The sequence below is a fragment of the Taurulus bubalis genome, assembly GCF_910589615.1.
Source record: "Taurulus bubalis genome assembly, chromosome: 10".
Lineage (NCBI taxonomy): Eukaryota > Metazoa > Chordata > Actinopteri > Perciformes > Cottidae > Taurulus > Taurulus bubalis.
Window position 1 is genome coordinate 9,904,962 of NC_136598.1, and position 22,597 is coordinate 9,927,558.

A 22,597-nucleotide genomic window follows, 5' to 3' on the forward strand; every position below is an offset into this window, starting at 1 on the left:
GTGTATTAGGTCCTAAGCTTAAACAACTAAGGTTAAAAAACAGAACACAATATTACACAATTGGACTACGAGGACAAATTGTTAAAAGAAGTTTTTTATTATTTAGAGGCTATACTCTTTACCGGGTATAGCCTCTAAATACGACATGGCATTATCTACCGCCATCTACCGACCAAACTGCGCAGTACAAGTGTAATTCGTCTACGTCATATAATAATAAGGAAGTAGCGGCTGGACAAACAGCACGAGTCAGGTAGATTTGGGGGGTGAATTTGTCTTTTATTACTCGTTGTAAATGTCTCAGTGTGAGCACTGAAGACCAAATCAAGACAATCTTATCGCCTCCATTGGCTCACTCTGTTGTAGCTAGATTAGTAGTTGTTTGTATCCTTTGTTGTGGTCTCTTTGTGGTCTATGAAGGAGCTCGATGGATAGATACTCGCTCCAGAAGGTCATCGGTGAGGGCTCTTTCGGTCGGGCCTTGTTAGTCCGGTGTAAAAGCAGTCAGGAGAAGTATGTGGTCAAGGAAGTCCAGCTGCCAAAGGTATGTGTAAACAGAGATATCACTGCTACTGCAGCTTATCCCTCACCTGTGAAGTAACTGAATCCCCCCAACGCAGCAAAGCTTTCTAGTAAAAATTATTTTAGTCATAAAATAGAGGATTACGTGTAAGGAGATGTTGGCTTTGCACCACCCTGTAAACCAACCTGCTGCAGACTACTTTATTCCTGTTTATACTGTTATGTCCCTGGGGTATGATATGGAAATGTTTGGTCTATTTGCTCTGTGCTGATAACCTACCAGACTGTACAGAGACGTGGAGGCTGATTGTTTGGCATAATAGAGAATGCATCCGTGCTCGTATTTGCATTTTTATAGAATCACTCTAAATTGGAGAATTCGAGGAGAGAAGCCATCCTGCTGTCTAGAATGAAACATCCCAACATCGTGGCCTTCAGGGAGGCATTCGAAGGTATTCACAAAGCTATCTGTCTTCCAACAAGACATACAGTTATTCTGGTTTGTACTGCAGGATAGACCGTGTGATTGTGTTTGTTCAGCTGATGACTTCCTGTGTATTGTAATGGAGTACTGCAGTGGAGGAGACCTGCTCCAGAGGATCAGGCAGCAGAAAGCTGTGCAGTTCTGTGTCGATGACGTAAGCCTCAAAACCCCCTGCAACTATTCTCACTATTCTTGTGTTTCACATGATGTTTTAGGCATTTTGTGTTTCTGTTTCCAGATCTTGAGGTGGTTTGCTCAAATGTGTGCTGCCGCACTGCACATCCACGACAGACGGGTTTTGCACAGAGATCTGAAGTCCAAGGTGCAGTAGTAGACTGAAACGGTTAAAATACATAGAACAGACATTAAGAACTCATGAGGAAGACCAGATGAGTTGGAACAAGAAGTCGATCATTTAGTTTATTGGTTGGATGCATGTTGATAAAATCTCATCAGTGTGAACGCTGGGGAGGGAAATGAACAATGATGAAATTGCTGACTGAGATAAGATCACAACTTCATCTCCCACTTATGCATAATATCATCATTTTGGGCGCTCTTGTTTTGGCCTCATCTCAAGCCGTCGCTTCTTTTTCATTTCCGTACCCAGAACATTTTCCTGACAGATAATGGGACAATCAAGCTCGGAGACTTTGGCTCAGCGTGTATTCTGAACAGGTACGGAAAGAGAACGGCAATAATTTATAGTTTGCCTCTTTTAAATCACTGCTCGGTGCTCCATTTGCTGCTGCTACATTTCAAGCTCTGACCTTTTTTTCTCTTCTATTTGTGTTGCAGCTCAAAGGCGTACGCTCATACATATGTTGGGACACCATATTATGTGGCTCCAGAAATCTGGGACAACAAGCCATACAACAATAAGAGGTATCTCCCCTTTGTTCGACTGGTTCCTCCATGTTCTACTACGGCACACGATCAAAGAGAAAAAAGGTTCAACCTTCATAAATCAAATCAATGTCCATTTGAGGAAATTGGGGCATTGCAACAGGAAGTATTCATTTTGGAAAAAGCAAAAAAATGTAAACCCCCAATTATAGAACAATAAAAGAAAAGCTGATGAATAAATAGTATTTGTAAAATGTGGTACAGAGGCCTGGGTACATAAATTGTCATACATACAGTGTCCAGGTGTTGGTGTACTGAGGAAGACTACGCTCACTAGAATATGTATGTATATTAATGCCTATACGATATCTGCAGAATGTTCATGTTATCTAAATTATTGACCATATGTGAAGAAAATTAGCAATATTAATTCCCATGATGGGGAAATTGAGTCTTACAAGATGCAGCTACAGAGGAGCAGGATGCAAACATTACCCTCTGTAATTCTGATATTCTACTGTATCTACTTTGAATATTACTTTGGAGGGAGAGCACATGCAGATGCTGCACCGGTGGCGGGACCAATAAAGGCTTCAAAGGATTCCTTTAATTTTGAAAAATGAGGAAAAGGCAAATGGGGTAAAAAAACAACAACAACAACAACAACAATAACAAAGCTCCTTCCCGGTCTGAGGTAGTTCAGTCTCTCTGGTTGAGGCTTCTCCGTTGTGTCTTCCTTTCTCCTGACTGAGGCTGGAGAGGAGCCTTTCAGGGTGCCGAGCTGAATGGAGATGAGTTCCTGCCGGTCCTCACCATGATTGAAGCAAGTGGCGGGGAGCGGTACTGAATACCTTTTGGGGATCCACAGCTGGCATCTGTTCCCACAGGGCCGCCGAGCCGTGCTCTGGCTCCATCTCCTGGTGCTTGTTGACCCGATGTGTGAAGCAGCTCTGTTTTCTTGACATTATTACTGCATAGTTACGAGCACAAACAATTTCCAAAACTCCAGTCATTACAATCTTAAAGGGACACTTTAACGTACAGACTTGTCTTTAACTTTCCCTTTCGCCTTGGTTTTCCATCGACATAGCTCCTTCACACAATGCCCAACAATGTCTCGTCTTGTGCGGTGCCTGTGTGCCTGTGTTCTCAGCTCAGCGGTGATTATGTAACTCGTGCGTGGGTTGGCCCGTCTCGTCTTATCTTCTCGCCTGTGCCAGTACATGACTGATGTCTGGAGGGGATGAATAACCATCTCTGTGTCTGTGTGTCCTGCAGTGATGTGTGGTCTCTGGCCTGCGTTCTCTACGAGCTCTGCACCCTGCGACACCCGGTACTTCCCCCTCCCTCCTCTCGCCATGTTTCCACAGGTTTTGACTCTGGGCCTCTCTCCAAATATTGTCAATGAATCGTTGTGTACAATATTCCTGCTGTCATCTTGCGTCACAGCGAGATACAGTAAAAGCTTTGTTGTGAAAAGACGGAGGCCCAGTATCTTCAGCTGAGTTCTGATCATCTGCTGTGTATTTTTTTTATGGCTCAGATGTTGCGACGTGTTTTTGTCTCACGCCTCGCTCTCGTGTCCAGTTCCAGGCATCCAGCTGGAGGAGCCTGATCCTGAAGGTGTGCCGGGGTGCGTACCCTCCCCTCCCCAATCGCCTGCCCTACGAGCTGCAGTACTTGCTCAAGCAGATGTTTAAGACCAACCCAAAAGACCGGCCGTCCCTGCACAGCATCCTGACCTCTCACCGCGTTTCCAAACTGCTGCGTACGCACCTGCCCTCCCAGGTACACACACACACACACACACGTGCACTTAAAGGTGCCGTTCCCCTACAATTTAAGCTTCCTGCATACAGTTGAACCAGACGTGATTTTATAGCCGCTCATCCGTTAGTGCAAACACACTGTCACGACACGGTGTCCACGTGAGATATTAAACTCTTATGCAATTTCCCCAGCTGGGGGGACCCTCCCCTGTGTGGAATCTGACCTTTGAACCGGCGCTGTTAGTTCAGATGGCCCCCGGAGCTCATGTTATGTGTTGTGATTTACTGCAGCGCTTTTAATCTTTTACAGGGACTGGAGACGCAGGAACAGGGAAGGCGTACGGGTCGATGGGACAGACGAAAGGGGAAGAAGGTGGCTAATCTTCTGGGAGAGAGGAGTTTAATAAAAACGTCAACATGTGAAGGTAGAGTGCAAAGCAAAGTTAACAGCGTTGTCAAGAAAATGTGATATACCCCTGCAACGGTGGGAGAGCCACTTCACAGACATTTTTGTGAGGATACATGTGGTTGTCAGTGAACAAATGCGCACATGTCACACGTGATTTCATATGATTTTCTCAAGCTATGAGAGGACTTTGCTTTACCTGCTCACCACCACAGCCAAAACACAGGGAAAGTATCACATGAGTTATTCCTAGAACACTTTCAGATGCTTTATTTTATGAAAACCTGAGAATGTTAACAATTGGAAGAATTTGTGCTGAAAGTAAAATGAACAAACCATCCTTGTTGCAACTAAAACAAATCTTTATGACAGCAAGAGATGTTCACAAATATTCTTCTTTGTTTATTGTTTGATGCTTTCTCTTCCTCCCCTTGCCCTTAGTGCTTTTATCCCTGCAGCTTCTACAGAATATGAATGTGACTTTTCATCAAGACTTGTCTTTTTTTTTAAGTATCCTAAGTAACCTTTTACCTCAGGAGTGGAGTTTCCCGAAGCCCCCTGTGAAAGCAGAGGGCCCGGTCCTCGAAAGCGGTGGGCCGCTGAGCCATCAGACACTGTGCGGCAGATGTTGGCCAACGCCAGCCTCGTCTCATCTGACAGCATGGCTTCTACTCATGGAGGTATAAGAGCAGTGGCAACATGTTCACTTCCTCGCAGTTTGTGCAGCGACATACAGTATCAGAGTGTGTGAGCTGTATCCCTGTGTTTGTCCAGGTGTATCAGAAGAGCCAGAGGACAGCAGGCCAAGGAGACAATGGGACAAGGATCCTCCTGAGAGGCTTCTGAGTCTCCTGGAGAAGGCCCGGCTCAGCAGAGCCTTCAGCACCTTTTTAATAAACACAGGAGGTCTGTTGATATCTGAAAAATCATTTTCCTCTTGATAAGAATATGTCGTCATTGTCGCGGGCGATATATAAACCGTCCTCTGGGGTTCTCTCTTTCAGTTGATGACCCTCTGGTGGGACCCCTCTCCCAACCACAGGGGGACGACACTGACGGCGGTGAGCCTGAAGTGGCCGAAGACGAGGAGCGTCTGCAGTCGCGCTCAGATGATGAGGACACGTAAGTAACCCTGACTTCTTACTTACCCCTTATTTAATCGCTTCTGGTTTCACTCTATTCTAATATGCGTTACTCACAAGATAAATTCACATTAAATATGAACGTACAAAGAGTAGGGTTGTCTGACTCTTTTGATATCTGTTGAATGTATGGAATGTGCATATTTTTGTATCCCCTCAAACATGGAAACAAAGTTCAAATGTATTTCTGTTTCTCCTCACTTCACAGAGACTTTGAGGAAGACTCTCCTTGCGACTGGATGGGTGAAGTTGAGAAAATGTTGTCAGAACACTAAAGCCTCATTTGTTCTGAGCTGACACAATCACAAGGATTTTACATTCCCGAAAGACACTAAATTATTTCACATCATGTATAGAAGACCATAAATGAGGACCAACTTTTATAACATCTTTATATCTAAGGTTTAAAAAAAAAACAGTGAAGCTCAGGCTGTAACAGTAACGCAGTAATTTTTCTATATTGATCTGCACTGATCCGTGTGAGCCTGATCGCAATGCTGCAACAAAACACAACTATTTGAGTTGGATATTGTTGAACTTGTTGTGAAACCTTTTTTTTTTTTTTTACATAAAACTGTTTGAGATGTGTGTTTTCCTCCCATTTGATTTTGCACATCCCGCGTACTGGTCGAGTTACCAACAATAACATTCCCAGTAGATTGAGGCCGTCTGGAAGCTCCTGTTTGCCTTTGTCAGGGGGAAGCAGGAAATACTCGCCTCAGAGCAGCTGTGTCTCTACGGGGTCGCACCACTTTGTCTCCGCCCTTTTGATGTCAGAATCAGAAACCGTTTATTGCCAGGAATGTAGTTAGGCGGAAGGTACATACATTAGACATTTGACGAGACAAACAACAATCAACGGCAGCAACAGTGCAATGATGTCTAAATCAGATAAAGATAAAGTGCTCAGACAACAGATAACAGTGTTTAAATATGAAGTGCACAGTGACCGGTAAGAGGAGAGAAAGGAATAAAAATAAATGGTCTGAAAGAATTGTCCGAGAATAGTCCTGTGATGGTAGAGTCAGTCAGTGGGGAACCCGGGCTCCGTTGATGAGCCCGACTGCCGACGGGAAGAAACTGTTAGTGTGGCGTGAGGTCTTAGTCCTGATGGACCTCAACCTCCTGCCAGAGGGGAGGGACACGAACAGGTTGTGTCCAGGGTGAGAGGGGTCAGCTGTGATCTTTCTTGCCCGCTTCAGTGTCCTGGAAGTGGACAAGACCTGGAGGGATGGCAAATTGCAGCCAATCACCCTCTCCGCAGAGCGGATGATGCGCTACAGCCTGGCTTTGTCCTTGGCAGTGGCTGCAGCATGCCAGACGGTGATGGAGGAGCAGAGGATGGACTCAACGATGGCCGTGTAGAACTGCACCATCATTTTCTTTGGCAGGTTGAATTTCCTCAGCTGCCTCAGGAAGAACATCCTCTGCTGGGCCTTCTTTGTGATGGAGCTGATGTTCAGCTCCCACTTGAGGTCCTGGGAAATGATGGAGCCCAGGAAGCGGAAGGACTCCACAGCGTCGACGGCGGAGTCACACAGGATGAGAGGGGCGGGTGGGGCTGCATTCTTTCTGAAGTCCACAACCATCTCCACTGTCTTCAGAGCGTTGAGCTCCAGGTTGTTCTGGCTGCACCAGGTGGTCAGTCTCCAGCCTGTAGGCGGACTCGTCCCCACCAGAGATGAGTCCAATGAGGGTTGTGTCATCCGCGAACTTCACTTCCTATGCAGTGTGATAAGTACACTAACCATGTCCAGTCATTGGTACTCTTTGTCTTTCCCTCCTTGGCAAGACACTAACAACCCATACAATGGGGCAGACGCTGAGAAGGGACTGCTGGTCTATGGATGTACCACTAGGTGGAGTTGAAATCCCTGATGTGAGCCGTTTGTAGTGAAACGTCTGCTTCTGGCTCAGATATAATTAAACCTTTGTAAAAATCCTTTTTGATATTAAATATCAGATATAGTCATAAATCTGGGAGTGCTCATGCTACTTAGGTATTGGCACCCCAAAGAGCATAAAGACATTTAATAAAAGGGAACCAGTAGCGCCGGTTTCTATCTTTGTTTTGCCAAATTAGAAGCTCAACCATATGGAGTAAAAGCAGGCAAGAGCTTGACCACATGTTGGTAACACACAAAAAAGGCCTCGTCCATGATGGTTTGGGCTCAACAGGATATAGATACAGACCCTTGAGTCAACAAAACCATAATGGTGCTGATTCACCACCAACAGTCACACCAGAGATGCATTATCCTGTTGCCAAAGTATTACCACCTGGCTCACGGCTGGCAACAAAAAGGGAGGCCACACTTCAATCTTTAACTCAAAACCTGTTTATTGTCAGGCCCAAACAATTCATGCCATCAAAAACCCAGGCTGGTGCAGCAGGTCCTGCTGATTGAGAGAGACCGAACCTCCCACTTGGGCCGCCTTTTATTCCCTCTTGGAGGCCGACTCCCACCAGGCAACCATTTTAGGCTGGGGACCCAACTGTAAGAGTGGGCGGGTCGTCACACCCCCACCCTTAAGATTGGGGTCCTCCCTGCGGACGATCTCAATCCAGCAACTCGGAAAACTCCCCTCTGCCACTTTGGTACCTAAGCGTTTTAACCCTTAGATGCACGAGTGACTGGACCCTACACTCTTCCATAAGTGGGTCAAAAATGACCCATATTAGAATCTGTGTTTTTATGCCATTTTGGTTAAGAATAATCACTAATATAATATTTAGTATTATATTTAGGACCACAGAAGAATGATTTCATGTTTGAAATATCTTTATTTTTCACTTAACATTTTTGAAAAAGAAAATTAACCATAGTGGATGGCTGCCATATGGTCTGTTTCCAGTCGGAAGGCTCTGGTCCTCTTAACATCAAAGCGCAAGGTACGGCGAATGTCTTCAAATCTTCCAATAGCCATAGTGGCCTTGTACATGGGATTATGTAGAGGACTCCCAAACAGCTCACGGACTGATGCATCCCAGTTCTTCTCACTTCCTGCAAGCAGGGTCAATCCAATGAAGGCTATGAATTCATCTTTGGTGACATTTTTCCATTCTTTTCCTCTAGCTGTTGCTACTCTCCGTCCTTCCAAGTTTGTGCACTTCACCACCTTTTGTATTATATCATCAGTGATAAAGAGCTCCATCTTTTGGTGAGAGAGTCTCATGTCCGACCAGTGAAACATAACCGTCGGATACAAACGCAGCATAACCAGGGTCAATGTCCTGTTGAGTTGAGGAACCTGTCAGCTCTTGATCCAAACCTCGATCTTCAATCCCTGGCCGTTCCAAAGATGGCCTTGTGTGTGCCCGCACGGCAGCAATGACACGATCCCTCTCTTCCCCACTCAAAGACACCGCAGCCCCAGATGACTTTGCTGGCAACCCTCCAGGCTTTAACTTTTTTTTTTAACACCGGACACTCATTTCGCCAGTGACCCTTGCCAAAACAGTAATTACAGACACGACTTGGGTCCATTCTACCCCGGTCTGCTTTACCTGACAACGTATGTGCCCCTTCCGACCACAACTTACTGGTGTTAACTCCCCCCATGCTCCTCCAAGCAAACTCTACGCGAGACAACTTCTCTTTTTTGAGTGACCTGAACCGCTGGCGATAAGCTTCTGGTACCAACTCATATGTCCTAAGTACAGCCGCTTTAACCAACTGGTAGCTACCACTATCCGCAACACTCAAGGCTGAAAAAACCTCCTGGGCCTTGCCAGTGAGCACACATTGCAACAAGAGAGTACGCTCCTCATCTGACCACTTTCGAGCCTCGGCTAAGCGTTCAAACAAAATAAAGAAGACGTCAGGGTTCCCTTCATTAAACCTTGGAATTAATCTTAAGTTAACAGAAACATCAAAAGATACCGGCTCTCCCCTAGGTGGATTGGCGTTAAGTTTCCCTTCACTTATAAGCTCCAGCCTATATCGCTCCAACTCCATCTGTTGTTTAGCCTGCACATGCGCTAATTCAGCCTCCCGAAGATGTAACTTGTTTTAATTTAGCCTCCTGAAGATGTGTCTCTTGTTTTAATTTAGCCTCCTGAAGATGTGCTTCTTGTTTTAATTGTTCTACCATCACCGTATTTTTATGTTCCTCTTGCATTAGTTGTCTTTGTTGCTCAAACGTCAAACCACCTCCAAGACCGGTCAAGATGGGACCTTTCCCCGGGTCACTCACAACAGGCAACACTCTTTTCTCCAACAAGTGAACCTTCAAGCTGGCCAACAGTTCATCTTTATTCAACTTTTTGGAAAACTCAATACCATAGTGGTCTGCCATCTTCAAGAGCTGGTCCTTTTTGTAGGAACCAAGCAAATCCTCATCGGGACCTAGAACAAAGTCTTCAACGGAAGCCTTTTTTTTTTTTTAACCACTCCACCTGCAAACTTTGCAACCAACCAACTAATACCAGGGTTTCCCAAAACAAAATGGCCGACAGGCTGCTTTAAATAAGGAACCCAACTCCTCTGACCATCTGCCTAACCGGGTCTAGCTGAGTAACTCCTCCTTAGTCTTCATGCAGGTTAGTGGCAGGATAAATTAAGCACAAAACCCAGTAACCCGGTTAACCTTCAGCAAGCTGAAAATCACCTAGACAGTCATGGAAGTGCCCCCGAGCAACTGCTCTAACCACGTACTGCACAAAAATAACAAACAAACAAAACAAAGGGTCAATGAGAGACAGCGGGTGCCCCTCATTGCTTATGCCTATCAGGAAAAGGGTTCCAAATGACTCACCAGCCTGTACCACTACAGCAGGTCAGCAACCCACTCTAACCAAAAAGATCTGTGCGGAAACCTCCCTTTAACAAAATTACCTTTAAGATCCCGGACGAGCCCCCATTTGTTACCACCTGGCTCACGGCTGGCAACAAAAAGGGAGGCCACACTTCAATCTTTAACTCAAAACCTGTTTATTGTCAGGCCCAAACAATTCATGCCATCAAAAACAGCTTTCCATATATCTGCCCACGATGTGTTTTATTGAGGAAGCCCGGGGCCGCAGCTCGCCCCTTATCTTGAAGACACACTGGATCCCCCTCAGGGCCTCACACCCGAGCCCCCTGCTTTTTTTTTATTCTTACTCTATCTCCCCTTGTACCTCCAATGATGTCCGTGTTGAGCAAGGATACAGATAAAATGGTACAACACCACCATGCTATGTGTCCTACAGATAGGAGGGTCTGCCATCAGCGTCCACGACAAACCAGACGGCGTCTTCGTAGCTCAGCCATCTCATGTAAACTGTCTGAGCTGTAATGGTATCATAAGTATTGTGTTATTAAGGACTCTAATACTATTTTTTTGGAGGTTTATTTAACCTCAGAACTTTTTGAGACTAAAATATGGACTAGCCTTAAGTATCGCATCCGTCAAATACTTTTCTGTTTAATTATTTATTCTTTGATCAAATATTTTCTGATCAAAGCTTTTCAATCTTTAAAGTGTATTTCAGGAAATCTTCTTGTGTTGAATTACGTAACAAAAAAAAAAGTGAAAACATGTTCAGGTTCCTCAAACTATCAGAAAACATCATCGTATTGCAACCAATGTCAAATGTTTTAAACCCAGCTCGTTCCAGTTCCAGGTCTTGGTAACAGGGTTTCTGTTGTGAGCCGTTTGTAGTGAAACGTCTGCTTCTGGCTCAGATATAATTAAACCTTTGTAAAAATCCTTTTTGATATTAAATATCGGATATAGTCATAAATCTGGGAGTGCTCATGCTACTTAGGCTTATTGGCACCCCAAAGAGCATAAAGACATTTAATAAAAGGGAACCAGTAGGGCCGGTTTCTATCTTTGTTTTGCCAAATTAGAAGCTCAACCATATGTTGCAAACTGACTTTAATAAAGTGTCACAATTTGTTTTGTCCTACAATGAATAACCCTGTGGAAGTCGTCAACAGCCAACATGCACAGCTGATGCATGCAGTAGTATATAAAGTATACCTTTTTGTCTGCTATATTACAATGTCTTTATTGATTCTTACATTTTAAATGTTTACTCCCTTCTTTGTTATTCTTATTATTCATATTATATTAATGTAATGATAATGAACATAATAAAACAACACCATGAAATCTCAGAAATGAACAAAGTCTTAATAATATTAAACAAAGATAGAATGCATTGCAGGACTATTTTTTGCATGGAATTGTTCAAGTGTGCATGTTATTAAGTCCACCCCCTAATTGTTATGTCAGGGGTGCTGCATGGGAAAAACAAAATCGTGACTGAACAATTTTCTGAAGTTGCACGGAAAATATGGAGCCGATCAAGCAGTTGAACACGGGCTTCCTCTTGCAGGAAGGATGTGAAGCCGTGTCTGTTGTATCTAAATGGCTATAAATGGGTCAAAAAAGGAATTTCTCTTTGAATGAATTGTTCCTCTGTGCAGCATTCCTACACTGAGTGTTAACAGCAAGGTTGTGAGGTCAAAGTCAAAACAGTTTGATGATACGACGCATTGTGTCACTGTCTGCTATAATAAAAACCTCTCCGAACTCGCTGCAGTGTTTTGGTTTGTGGGAGAAGTACACGCAAAACCCACAATGCCTTGGGTTTTTGAACATCGCGTGCAAGCTGAGCAGCTCACGAGTGAAAAAAAAAATCTGTGGAACTGAGGGCCCTGTTCACATTTCCTCTTTCTCTTTCTCTGTTCAGTTTACATTGTGGTGCTACTCATTTTAAAACATGCAACATCCTCCATTACAGTTTATACTCTCTGGTCCCTGCTCAGACATCTAATCTAAAGGGCCTAATTGGTTTTATTCCCGCTCCATCCTGGTGACCTGATCGTCACCAATCAAGCAGCTTCCCCTCTTATCAAATGATGCTCAGAAGACCTTTAATTTTGCTTGCATCTCCTTCTGTCACTGCTTACGGCGAAATATTGGTGCTGGTTATCTGCAATAATCTCTGTTTCCCTTCTGTGACGGTGCTTGCTTTTGTGGCTTGCTTTCTGAGTGCCCTCCCACCCCACCAGTTTCACACAGGAAGAGCGCTGCAGCTGCAAGATGACCCAGTGATCTCTGTCTGGCTACTGATGCTTAGAAAGGCATTTTCTACCAAATTCCTTTTCTTATTCAGAGCAAACTGAGAAGTGTTCACACTTCTACTGTGTTTTGTTTTATTTATTTGTATTAAGATGTTCAGCTTCATTCGTTTCTGTGCAGTATTTTAGTTTTTGGTAGACAGTTATCGCCCCAGTGGTATCAACCACACAGTGAGGGAAACAATGAAACCTGCTACCGTGACTCACCCAGTAAAGAGAAGTGCTGTTTATTCTTCGCGGAAGCAGCTCTTCCTGTTAATAACAAAGCACTTAGGCGCTGCAGTTCTCTTTGCAACTATAAATAAGGGAGCTGTCATTGTTGATGATTATTTCAAGCCCTCTGCAGTGACCCGCCATTGTCTCCTGCCAGCGTTTTCATGCTCCGTATCAGACAATAGACAGCAAGGGTTTGTCGTGGAGCTCCACAATTCATCGGCTGCTCGAGGTATAAAAAACATAACTGGAACAGTTCCATTTGGATCCTGTGTTCAGTGAAGTGGGACAGTGCGGGCTCTGCTCAGGTTATCTAGGCATTTGCAGTTTGAAAGGCTGCTATTGTTTGTGACTCACACACGCCTGGTGACTCCTGGTAGGCAGGGTCACAGGCTCCGCTGGCCTGTCCCTTTGCCATCCTTCCTTGGAGCCAATAATAAATCGATTGCACTCTTTAAAAGCTTCCACACTTGCAGCTTACAGGCAATTTTCTGAAATCAGATACTTTACATTTTCAAGTAAACAACTGTTATTGTGTGACGTTGGCAGCAGCCAATTTCCTTTATCATGTCATGGTGAGAATTTCCAGGTTGAAGTCTAGGACTAATTGGTTCTCTATTTTTTATGCCAGAGTAGAAATTGAATTTGAGTGCTTGCTCCCTTATCACTTTACTGATTTACACGCACATCAGAAGATGAATCTTGTGACGAACACTGTCCTCCCCCATCTCACACCCGCCACTATATCTCTGCTTGTATCCAGTGAGAATCAACATCCTGCATTGTGGTTTTGAAATGAGTCCAATTTGATGCATGCATTTGATGCAGGGAAACTCCCCCAATGAACAGTATCGCTTTGCTCTTCAGTTGGAAAAAATATCAGCAAAGTTTTTTCCAAAAATAATCCAGTATGTTTGCTTATCAATGAGGTCGACAGAGATCAATTTAAACTCCAAATTGCTTTGTATGCGACGCATGACAAAGAATGTTGTGGAGGTTCATGCACCAGCATGAATCCAACATTTCAGGCTCAATTCTGTGGAAAGGCACAGTTAGGATTGTTAGAACAAGCCACCCCAACTGCATAAATTCAGACAGGAAGAAATTACAAGTTAATGGTTAATGTCTTGATCTGTCACCGTACCACTTGGACTTTCCGAACACACACACACAACACTTTTTTACAACTCTGGAAAAGTTTCACACGGGGATGTTTTACGTTGGTTCGGCTGAAACAATTGTTCAGATTTAGTTTCAGATGTGTTTTGACAGGGCAGCCATCACCTTAAACTCATTGGAAATCATTCCATAGACTCTTGACGTTTAGGATTTGTGTATTCCATCCATCAACTCAGTTTTTTTTTAAATAATATGTAGAAACGAATGGAAGGAAAAGGATGGAAAGATGGGAAAAATGACTAACAGTTTATAGCAATTAAAGCTCACCTGTATTTTTTGCAAAATGTCCCCTTAATGTTGTGTTAATGGAAGACAAATGAAATACTACAATACAGCTTGATGCCTCCTCTGTGGAATGATCTTATCTGCCTACTTTGGATCAATGCAGATAACCTTGGGGTATCAATGAGCCATGTCCTTCCCTCCCTACGACCTACTCTTTCAGGAGGTTGGTTCAAAGGAATGTGGAAGTTGTATTTTTGAGCATGTCATCTCTAAGTTCTCTAAGTTCGACGAGGAACCAGAATGTCACGGCCATGGCCTGCGCTCCTGCTTGTTTTCCCATTTCCTGTGTGTGGGCGTGGTCCTGCTGCCTTGCTCCTCTGCTTGTCATACACACCTGTCTGCAATCATCAAATCAGCCCTCTCAGCAGCCTGTAATATATGTACTGATACTGGTGCGTTTCCTGTCTGCATGCCTATTTTCTACCCTTGTGCAACCTCAGCCTGTCGACATCACTCCCCCCACGAAACTTCACCAACCTCTGTGTCAGTGCACCGCATTTTGGGCCCATCCTTGTGACACCACAACCCAGCAATGTTCTTCCGAGGGAGATAAATCTTTATTTAAATAATGGAGCCAACCATAATCATAATGAAGTCTTAGTAAGAGCTGTGGCTTCCAGACAACAGCGGGTTTGAGAACACAAGGACATCACCTCGTTGGAGATTTACAGAGTGATTTTATGTGTTTATAGGAAACAGACTTCTGCTGAGGAAGAGTGGGAAAGTATTGTGTGGTCTGGGGAAATTCCTCATGGGTAGCACCCTGACCTCAAGGGTGACCTGTAAGCGTCAACTTTTATGTGTGGTTGTGCTGAGGGGTGTGCTACGGGCATTTGTTTCTAAGTCTGTACTGTAGCTTTAGCGGGGCGCAGGTTTCACTAATCCTGCCATGGGCTTAGTGGAGCCCCTGTGTAAAACTTGATAGGTGGACCACAGGCTTCATTACATTCATTACGTTTTCAGGCTTCATTACACGTTGTGCTCATCAGCTCCAATGTGTTGACTGTACAGTGTAAATTGGAAGTATTTTTATTCCACTGTCCATAGAACCATACAGATAAGGATTCAGCATTTCTCAGAGTTGAACAGATAACAAGATAGTAACTTTAAAAACATGTGACAGTGGTGGCCCTCTAAATTATTCCCAAACTAAATACACCTGTTAATGTGACACACTAAACTCATTCACAATCACAGATAGGTTTTCACATTGTTTATAATGCAATTCAATAAAACAGTATCACATTTTACATTGTCTCAAAGCAAGTGTTTCAACATTCGAGTCAGTTATACTGCATATTGACATGGGGGCATGTATGGGACATGTGGCTGCTGTGGGATTTGACCCAGTGACCTCTACTTTCCCTCATGAGACTGTCGGTCAAACCAGTGGGCTGTCTTCTCTGGTTAGAAGCTGTAGCTGCTGGGGAAGACTAATGTGTCTACATTGGATGGCCAGACATTGTTCAAATCCACAGGAGTTCCCAGAAGAAGGACTCCCAGTTAAGGAGAGCCCAACCTGTCCTATCAAGCAGAACACACCTAATCATGAGGTTTTTTTCTCCAAGAGACTATAATACTATATGTTCAGTCAGGCTGAAACACTCAGACCGAAACAAAGGCAGAATATGATGTGTGCTAATGGATCTTTAGATTTCAGGGGTAGACACAACCTTGTGTTAAAGAAAAATGAGAAATGAGAAATGAGTCCTACAGCGTGTGTCAGTGCAGACTTCTTTAGTCACAGATAAAACTGGCACTTGTTAGGAGAGTCCCAGGCTGAAACTGCACAGATACATTTCATGATATTAATTAACTAGTAAAGCTAATCACAAAATCTACCAAGTATTTGTTATTGCTTAAAATCCAAACACCCGAGGCCTGACTTCTCAGTTGAAGCCACAGAGCTCCATCCATCTAGAACCATCTCCTGTCAGATCTTTGCTTCTCTACTGGTGTCACACATGGCACTAACAGGCTCTTAATACTGAAGGTAAAGACTCATCCGGTCGATGGATGGAAGAACAATGATGGGCTTTGTGCACACACCCTTTGTGAGAAGCAGTTGTAATGGAAAAAGACTGTAACTTCATCCTACATTCACAAAAATGATTTTTGTATCATAATCTGTTTTGTGTAGGTAGAAGATTTTAGGGTGAGAGTTTTTGAAGCAAGGTTATGCAACACCTGTCTGCATTGCTGAAATGCATATGAGACAAGCATGAGCTTTCCTGTTCGCTGCATACACTATCTTTGTAAACTCCATGGTAGATGAAGGGAGTGTTTCATCAACATTCTGTTCGCGCTTTCTGTTTCATTCTTAAGATGTTTTGCGACCAGGAGCCCAACTGGGTCAAATAACTCTTCCAGTATTGATAAGGCCTGTTTATGGTCCGAGATGACAGTGAGTTAAGGAGGGACTGGTTGGTGCAGTTATTTAGCTGACCGCCCTCCTTGCAGACACTGAGCCCATTCCACCGCTGGTTATTAGCTCAGTGCTGCCTCTGATTTTAGAGTGAGTGAGGCTGTTGTGCGAGCACAAGCACAGCAGCCTTCGTTATTTTTTTAATTTTTTTAACCACATCCTGATGAATGGTTATTTAATATAATGTTCTGTCTCCCTCATTGTTTTTATTGCCTTCTACTTTCCAAGCCTGCGAGCAGGAAACATCCCTCCTCCCCCAGGAGGGTGACAAACTTTTTACACAGCAATAATAATACCTGTTTACCCCAAAACCAAGGTGGGACTGTAAATACCAGAGATGTGGAATGTGATTCTCATGTAATTGTGGGAAAATGTTGCACATCTCTAAATGGGCACTGGCCGTATCAGGCTAATAACAGCCATTTCCTCTGAAATTCATCTTGTGAGCCATGCAGGGAACATGGCTGATTATTCTTTGCGGAGACCCCCCTTTCCCCCCAGATCCATTTAGTGGGACAGGCGCTGCCCTTATCATGTGATCCGGAGCTGTGGAGTGAATCTGAGGACGAAGACCTCACCACGATCTCCCGTCATACTGAGAGGTCCCCGTTAAGGCCCCAGCGGAGATTACTCCTGACACGAGTTCTCAACACACCAGAGGATCTTCAGTCAGTTGGGACTGACAGAACTTCAAAGCAGCCATTAGGAGGTTCAGTGGAGAGAACATGCTGGGTTTAAAAGAAAGACCTGGAGGAAGACACTGACTTTGATGACCCTGTGTGATTCTTTCAACATGATGGATTCTTAAAGGCTGTACAATGCAACAAAAATATGTTTTAAGCAGATAAACTATGGATGTCAACCCTTCTCTGAATGTAAGTAATACATGTATACAAGTGTTTTATATTTTCCCCACATCACTCACACAATACCATTTCCCAGATCCCCGACCCATCTTATTCTGCACGAAAAACGCTTTGATGCACGCTTCCATCTGAAATTACCAGAGCAGCGCAGAACAGAGTGTACGTGACGACACGCAGTGTGGCGCCTGTGTTTTCTCACCCTGCAGCCCGCTGGGAAGGAGAGGTCAGGCTGATTAGATAACTGTTGTGTATGCAAGGCCGCCTGCTGGGCTCACATGAGGGGGTCCGATCCCTGATACAGAGAGCGTATACAACCAAAAGACTTCAGGGTACACACAACTTCATGTCCTTGACATTTTAAGCAACATCGTAAAGTGGGAACAATTAGGAAACGTCTAACAGTTACATCAGTCAGTGTTTATGAGGAAGGTGCTGATTTATGTTCTGAGTAAATGTGGGTATTATTACTAAGAACTGTATTTACTTCCTCCATTCAGTGGAGAAAAACAATCTACTTACATATCTCAACTGCATTTGTACTGTGATTTCCTCCAGTTGTCCCTCTATCTCTGCCCTGACCTTTGGCCCAGATGACAACAGCCGTGAACACCTTGTGGTCAGATAACGGTTGTATGAGCTTCATACACACTACACATACACACTACACTACCCGACTCGTTCATGCAGAGGGATTAAACAACAACATGCTCTTGAAACTTGATTAGTCAAGAACAGGTTCTAGTTCAAGATGCTAACGCGTGTGGCCAAGTCGCAGCTACTCGCACGAGGATGGCCTCCTCTGCAGACGGCGTGAACTGCCTCCGAGTCAAATGGCACTTGTTTGTTTTCATAACAGCACGGGTCTTTGACAACCGACTTTGAGTCCCTCACATGGCTCCAGAACCAGAGTTATAGGTGGAGTATGAATAAAGTGCCGCTGCGTGACCTCCAGGCTATGTCAATAAAGCTAAAGTACCATGTTGCTTTCTTGTTCTTCACTCTCACACTGTGTTCACTCACTGATGACATATCACTTGTACATGTGTCAACAAACTGGACAAATATCTCATACGTATGTTTTTTCTATCAAACTGCAAACAGAGGTTTTTCATTTTTTGATTAATGTTGTTTTTTTACACGAGGCTGTGAGCAACACTCTTTTCAAATTATGCCGCATGACTGTTTGATTTTTAATTCCCTGTTGATCAAAAGACCAGCCTCTTCAGTGACGACATTAAAAAGAGCACGTCCTTGTGGAGGAGGGAAAAAAATGCTGCAGGATGATAAAATGGAATTCCTATCTCGGATAAGTTAAACATAAAAGACACTGCACTGCACTTTACTCCCATCTAGTACCAACTGATCCTCTCACTATGTTTAAGCAGGCACCATAATGGCATACACTCACACAATTATGTTGATTTAAACCTGGTAGTTTTTACACCACATTTAATGTTTGCCTTGAAATGAACAGTTGCCATTAATAAAGACTTCCTCTCCTTCACGCCCAGTTGCCACACAGGAAGCCCCCCCATGCAGTGAGAGTCATACTTACTCCATCAGACTCTCTACTTCCACTTCTTTGCCTCCTCATTTGCATGCAGACATGATATAACCCGTTTGCTGTCGTGTGTTACATGCTACAATCCAGGGTCGCCCCTGTAGCATGGGGGGGGCTAATGGTGTGTGTGCTTCATAACAAGTAGTGCGCATGAGGGCCCGTCACGTAACTACTTTACACCACCGCTACAATCTTCACCTGACTTGTGGAAACGGTCATGAGGACTAATGTTGTAAATAAACAGGTATTGTCATTTTAGTCCATTAGGTCCAAGCTCAACATATAAAATCATTCCTACTCCAGCGTCAAAAGAGATAGCATCTTCTTCATTTAAATGACAAAAGGTTTCAGGTGCAATCGTTTGTTTTGAACAGTACATGACTTTTATTCATTACTGTGGCATGAGTGCAGTATGTGGAATTCTGTGTAAGTGCATTTAATGGTCAATTGGTCAATAAAGACAAAAAAAGGCACTTCTGTGACCTATTTGTAATTCACAATAAAAAAAAGAAGCCCTGTACAATCTATATCTTTATATAATTTTGTTAATTTAATAGATGCTAATCTAAAGTTAGCACCAAAACTTACCACACAAATTTACAAATAAACAGGCACAAGTAGCATTCAATATCATGTACTGTCCTTCTGTTCAGAGATCACATGCCTCTAAAAGTCACGTGCAGTAATTGTGCTTAACACAATTACAAAATATTCCACAGGAAAAGGAAAGGAGTGAGTAGTAATAAACAATCCACAGATGCATGTAGCAGTAATACTGCAGCGCCGAGGCTGCTGATGACAAGTCCAAACATTTGCCCTGAGATGAAGATAATACCTCTTTGGCAGGTGTTCCATAAAGGACACCAAAAACAAATAAACTTTCCCATTGTCTCAAGGAGGTGCATTGTTCGAAGGAAGGATGGATTAATACCTTTCATGTTGTGTGTAGCAACGCCGTCATCACACTGACGACTCATTGTGGAAGACTTTAGCTTTGAGATTCCTCAGGCTGCTCTGCAGGTTGGTACTGGTTTCTGACTGCAGCGCCTCGGAGAACTTGACGTCGTAAGAACGGTTCACCTGAGACTTCCTCTTGATGGAGTTCTGGATGGTCTCCGAGGTGAAATAGTAAACAATGGGATCAAAGCAGCAGTTGGACACAGCAATGCAGAGGGCTATCGGGTAGATCGTCCGGACCACCGACTCCACAAAGCAGCCTTTTAAAGTTTTAGTGCGGACCAAAGCATAGAAAACCAAGTTCACATTGTAGGGGATGAAGCAGAAGCAAAAAATAAAGAGGTGCACAATTATCATGCGCAGGATCTTTGTTTTGTTCAGCTTTCCCCCTCGACTGATGGTCTGGGGCCGACGCAGAGTGTGCAGCACCATGATGGAGCAACACACGTTGAGGAGAAGCGGGATGACGAAGCCCACCGTCTCTATGAATATCACCATCTTGGACAGGTGAGCTTTCCACTGCTTGGAAGAGAAGTTCTCGAAGCAGAACATGGCGTTAGTCTTGTTGTTGTGGCGTGAGGTGGTCTCCAACATGAACCCAGTGGGGAGACTCCCGGACAGCACCAACACCCACACTGCAACGCACACTATCTTGGCGTTGCGCTTGGTCCGAAGTGCCCTCGAGCGAAAAGGGTAGACGATGGCTAGGAAGCGATCCACGCTGATGCAGGTGAGAAAGAGTATGCTGCCATACATGTTGGTGTAGAAGAGTGAGACAGAGACCTTGCAAAGCGTGCCTCCGAAAGGCCAGTTCTGGTTGATGAAGTAGAAGACCCTCAGAGGTAGCGTGAAGACAAACAGCAGGTCAGACACGACCAAGTTCATCATGTAGGTCGTGGTCTCGTTCCTCAGCTTCAGGGAGCAGGTGAATATGTAAATGGCCACAACATTGGTGATCAGTCCCACCACAAACACGATGCTGAAGACGGTGCTGTACAGCGGGTATTTGAACCCATCGTTCTTGTCGCAGGTGGAGCTATTTTCAGCCCAGCGCTGGGTGAAGTTGTCGGGAGGGAGGGTACTGTTGTACATTCTGAGAGACAAAGAGTGGAGGGACGAGGGGTGTCCGTTATGCAATAGCTATATAATGAAAGGGCTGCCCTGCACAATGAATTCACCATGAATGGAGAGTAAAGCACAGAACAGTCGATACATGTACACTCTGTCATCTGATAATCCAGGCCATTGGTTCAAAGGTTTCTTTTCAACACAACTGCCCATGTTAGAGAGGACTGCTGCACATGGTCACCATGAGTCCCTGTCTTGGTGTGGCTGTATCGGGGGTTACCTCATATTGCAAAGATCCCTCCCAGAGGACAGAGATGTAGGCCGGACTCCCCTCCCCCTGTCCTGTCTCCCGAGCAGGCTGCAGCCCACAAGTTGCAGACTGAGCTTCACTCACTCAGATGGATCAGTCACACAATTACCACGCGCCGCTGAGTCCACAAAAGAAATTATGGCAAATCCACATTCAGGCCCCATAGAGTGACGTCCGCATGGCAAAATCCTTTCTCCTTGTCAAAAACTGAGTCCTGTGCTTTTGTCCTTTTCAGTTCCGAAAGCGGCAAAGTTGTTGTTAGCGTTCCACCTCTCACAAGATCCTCACCAAAAACCACCAGGCTCATTCAAAGGAGCTCTGGAGCTTTGAGTGTGTCACAATGTGAGTGTCTCACTGTTTCCCTCCTCTTTCTTTTTCCCCCTATCTATAAGTCACTCAGTAAGTCTACTTCTCTCTCTCTCTCTTCCCCCCGTTTGTCTCTCTTCACTCTGACAGCCTCCCAAAGCTTTTGCTCAGCACGCATCACACTCAGACTGAGCTCTCATTCTCCTTTGTGCCGGTGGCACAGGCAGATTTGTACTTTGGAAGGCAGAGCAGCTGTGGTAACCCCTCCCACCGCCTCCCATCTAACTCCTCCTTGTCCTTTGTTTGCTCTCCAGTTAGAGTAGGAATCAACCACTCAGCATGGTGAGGGAATTCATCGAAAGTTCACAACACATGCTCAACATTTGCTGGAATACTGTCACTATGAACACATATTCATACATCAATAAATGTAAATGAAATACATATTTTTAAACAAATGTTTGAGCAGTGACAGAGCAAAAGTAGAAAAATGCAACATTAAATGTAATACCACCAATATTGAGCTTATTCTTATTATAATATTCTGTATCAATAAGAGTTCTCAAAGTATTTTTGGATACTAAAGTTAATACAAATAAAATTAAGTTAATAAAATTAAGTTAAGTGCTTCAAGCTGCAATTGGAGTTGAAACATCTGTGGTGGAATGTAACCAAGTACATTTACTCAAATACTACTGTGTGCTCCTAATCCACTCCTTTTTTAAACTTTATTACATTCATTTAGCATCTCTAATTAGTAGTTGCTTTGAAGAATAAGTTATTATATCACCTATATATTTAAATTAGTATAATTATATGTAAATTACATATGCTCACATATTAATGCATGAGTAATGAAAGTTGAAAGGGCCTGAGAAGTTCACTAAAACCCTGTAAAACTGGAGGTGACAGCCTCCACAGGTCTGATGGGCGGGACACCAAAATTGAACTGTCTCCTTGTTGTCTTTGACAGCCTGTGTGGGCAGCAGCTCTGCTATAGAAGCACTGATTTATTCTGCAAGGGACACAGAGCCGGAACAGAAAGCGTTCTCTATTCAGTGGTTTTTCAGCCGCCCATGTCAGCCCATGCCCACAGCTTTCTCTTCACAGCGCTGCAAAAGTAGTAGTAGAAACTCCCCACTTGGCAGTCAGCAAAAAACATTGAGGCTTTTGTTGTGAGTG

The 22,597-nt window shown here is 44.0% G+C and overlaps 2 protein-coding genes across 2 annotated transcripts; one reads left to right on the plus strand and one right to left on the minus strand.

Moving 5' to 3' along the window:
- The first annotated feature begins 348 nt into the window (after nucleotides 1-348).
- Nucleotides 349-5,729, plus strand: nek3 (NIMA related kinase 3). Its single transcript, XM_079224473.1, has 13 exons — nucleotides 349-544; nucleotides 881-974; nucleotides 1,063-1,160; nucleotides 1,245-1,328; nucleotides 1,617-1,684; nucleotides 1,805-1,891; nucleotides 3,131-3,185; nucleotides 3,440-3,640; nucleotides 3,932-4,046; nucleotides 4,564-4,707; nucleotides 4,802-4,933; nucleotides 5,032-5,149; nucleotides 5,378-5,729. The coding sequence occupies exons 1-13, from the start codon at nucleotides 428-430 to the stop codon at nucleotides 5,442-5,444; spliced, it is 1,380 nt and encodes a 459-aa protein (XP_079080599.1). The 5' UTR covers nucleotides 349-427; the 3' UTR covers nucleotides 5,445-5,729.
- Nucleotides 5,730-19,176: 13,447 nt separating this feature from the next.
- On the minus strand, nucleotides 19,177-20,823 carry lpar6a (lysophosphatidic acid receptor 6a; the record flags this gene model as incomplete). Its single annotated transcript, XM_079224741.1, has 1 exon — nucleotides 19,177-20,823. The coding sequence occupies one exon, from the start codon at nucleotides 20,821-20,823 to the stop codon at nucleotides 19,735-19,737; it is 1,089 nt and encodes a 362-aa protein (XP_079080867.1). The 3' UTR covers nucleotides 19,177-19,734.
- Nucleotides 20,824-22,597: the final 1,774 nt, after the last annotated feature.

What these genes read in the sequence shown, in the direction of transcription:
- nek3 (XM_079224473.1), top strand. Translation starts at nt 428, where the DNA reads ATGGATAGATACTCGCTCCAGAAGGTCATCGGTGAGGGCTCTTTCGGT. An exon ending in ACAGAGATCTGAAGTCCAAG is followed by an intron (nt 1,329 to 1,616) that starts GTGCAGTAGTAG and finishes TTCCGTACCCAG; the next exon opens with AACATTTTCCTGACAGATAA. An exon ending in CATGGCTTCTACTCATGGAG is followed by an intron (nt 4,708 to 4,801) that starts GTATAAGAGCAG and finishes GTGTTTGTCCAG; the next exon opens with GTGTATCAGAAGAGCCAGAG.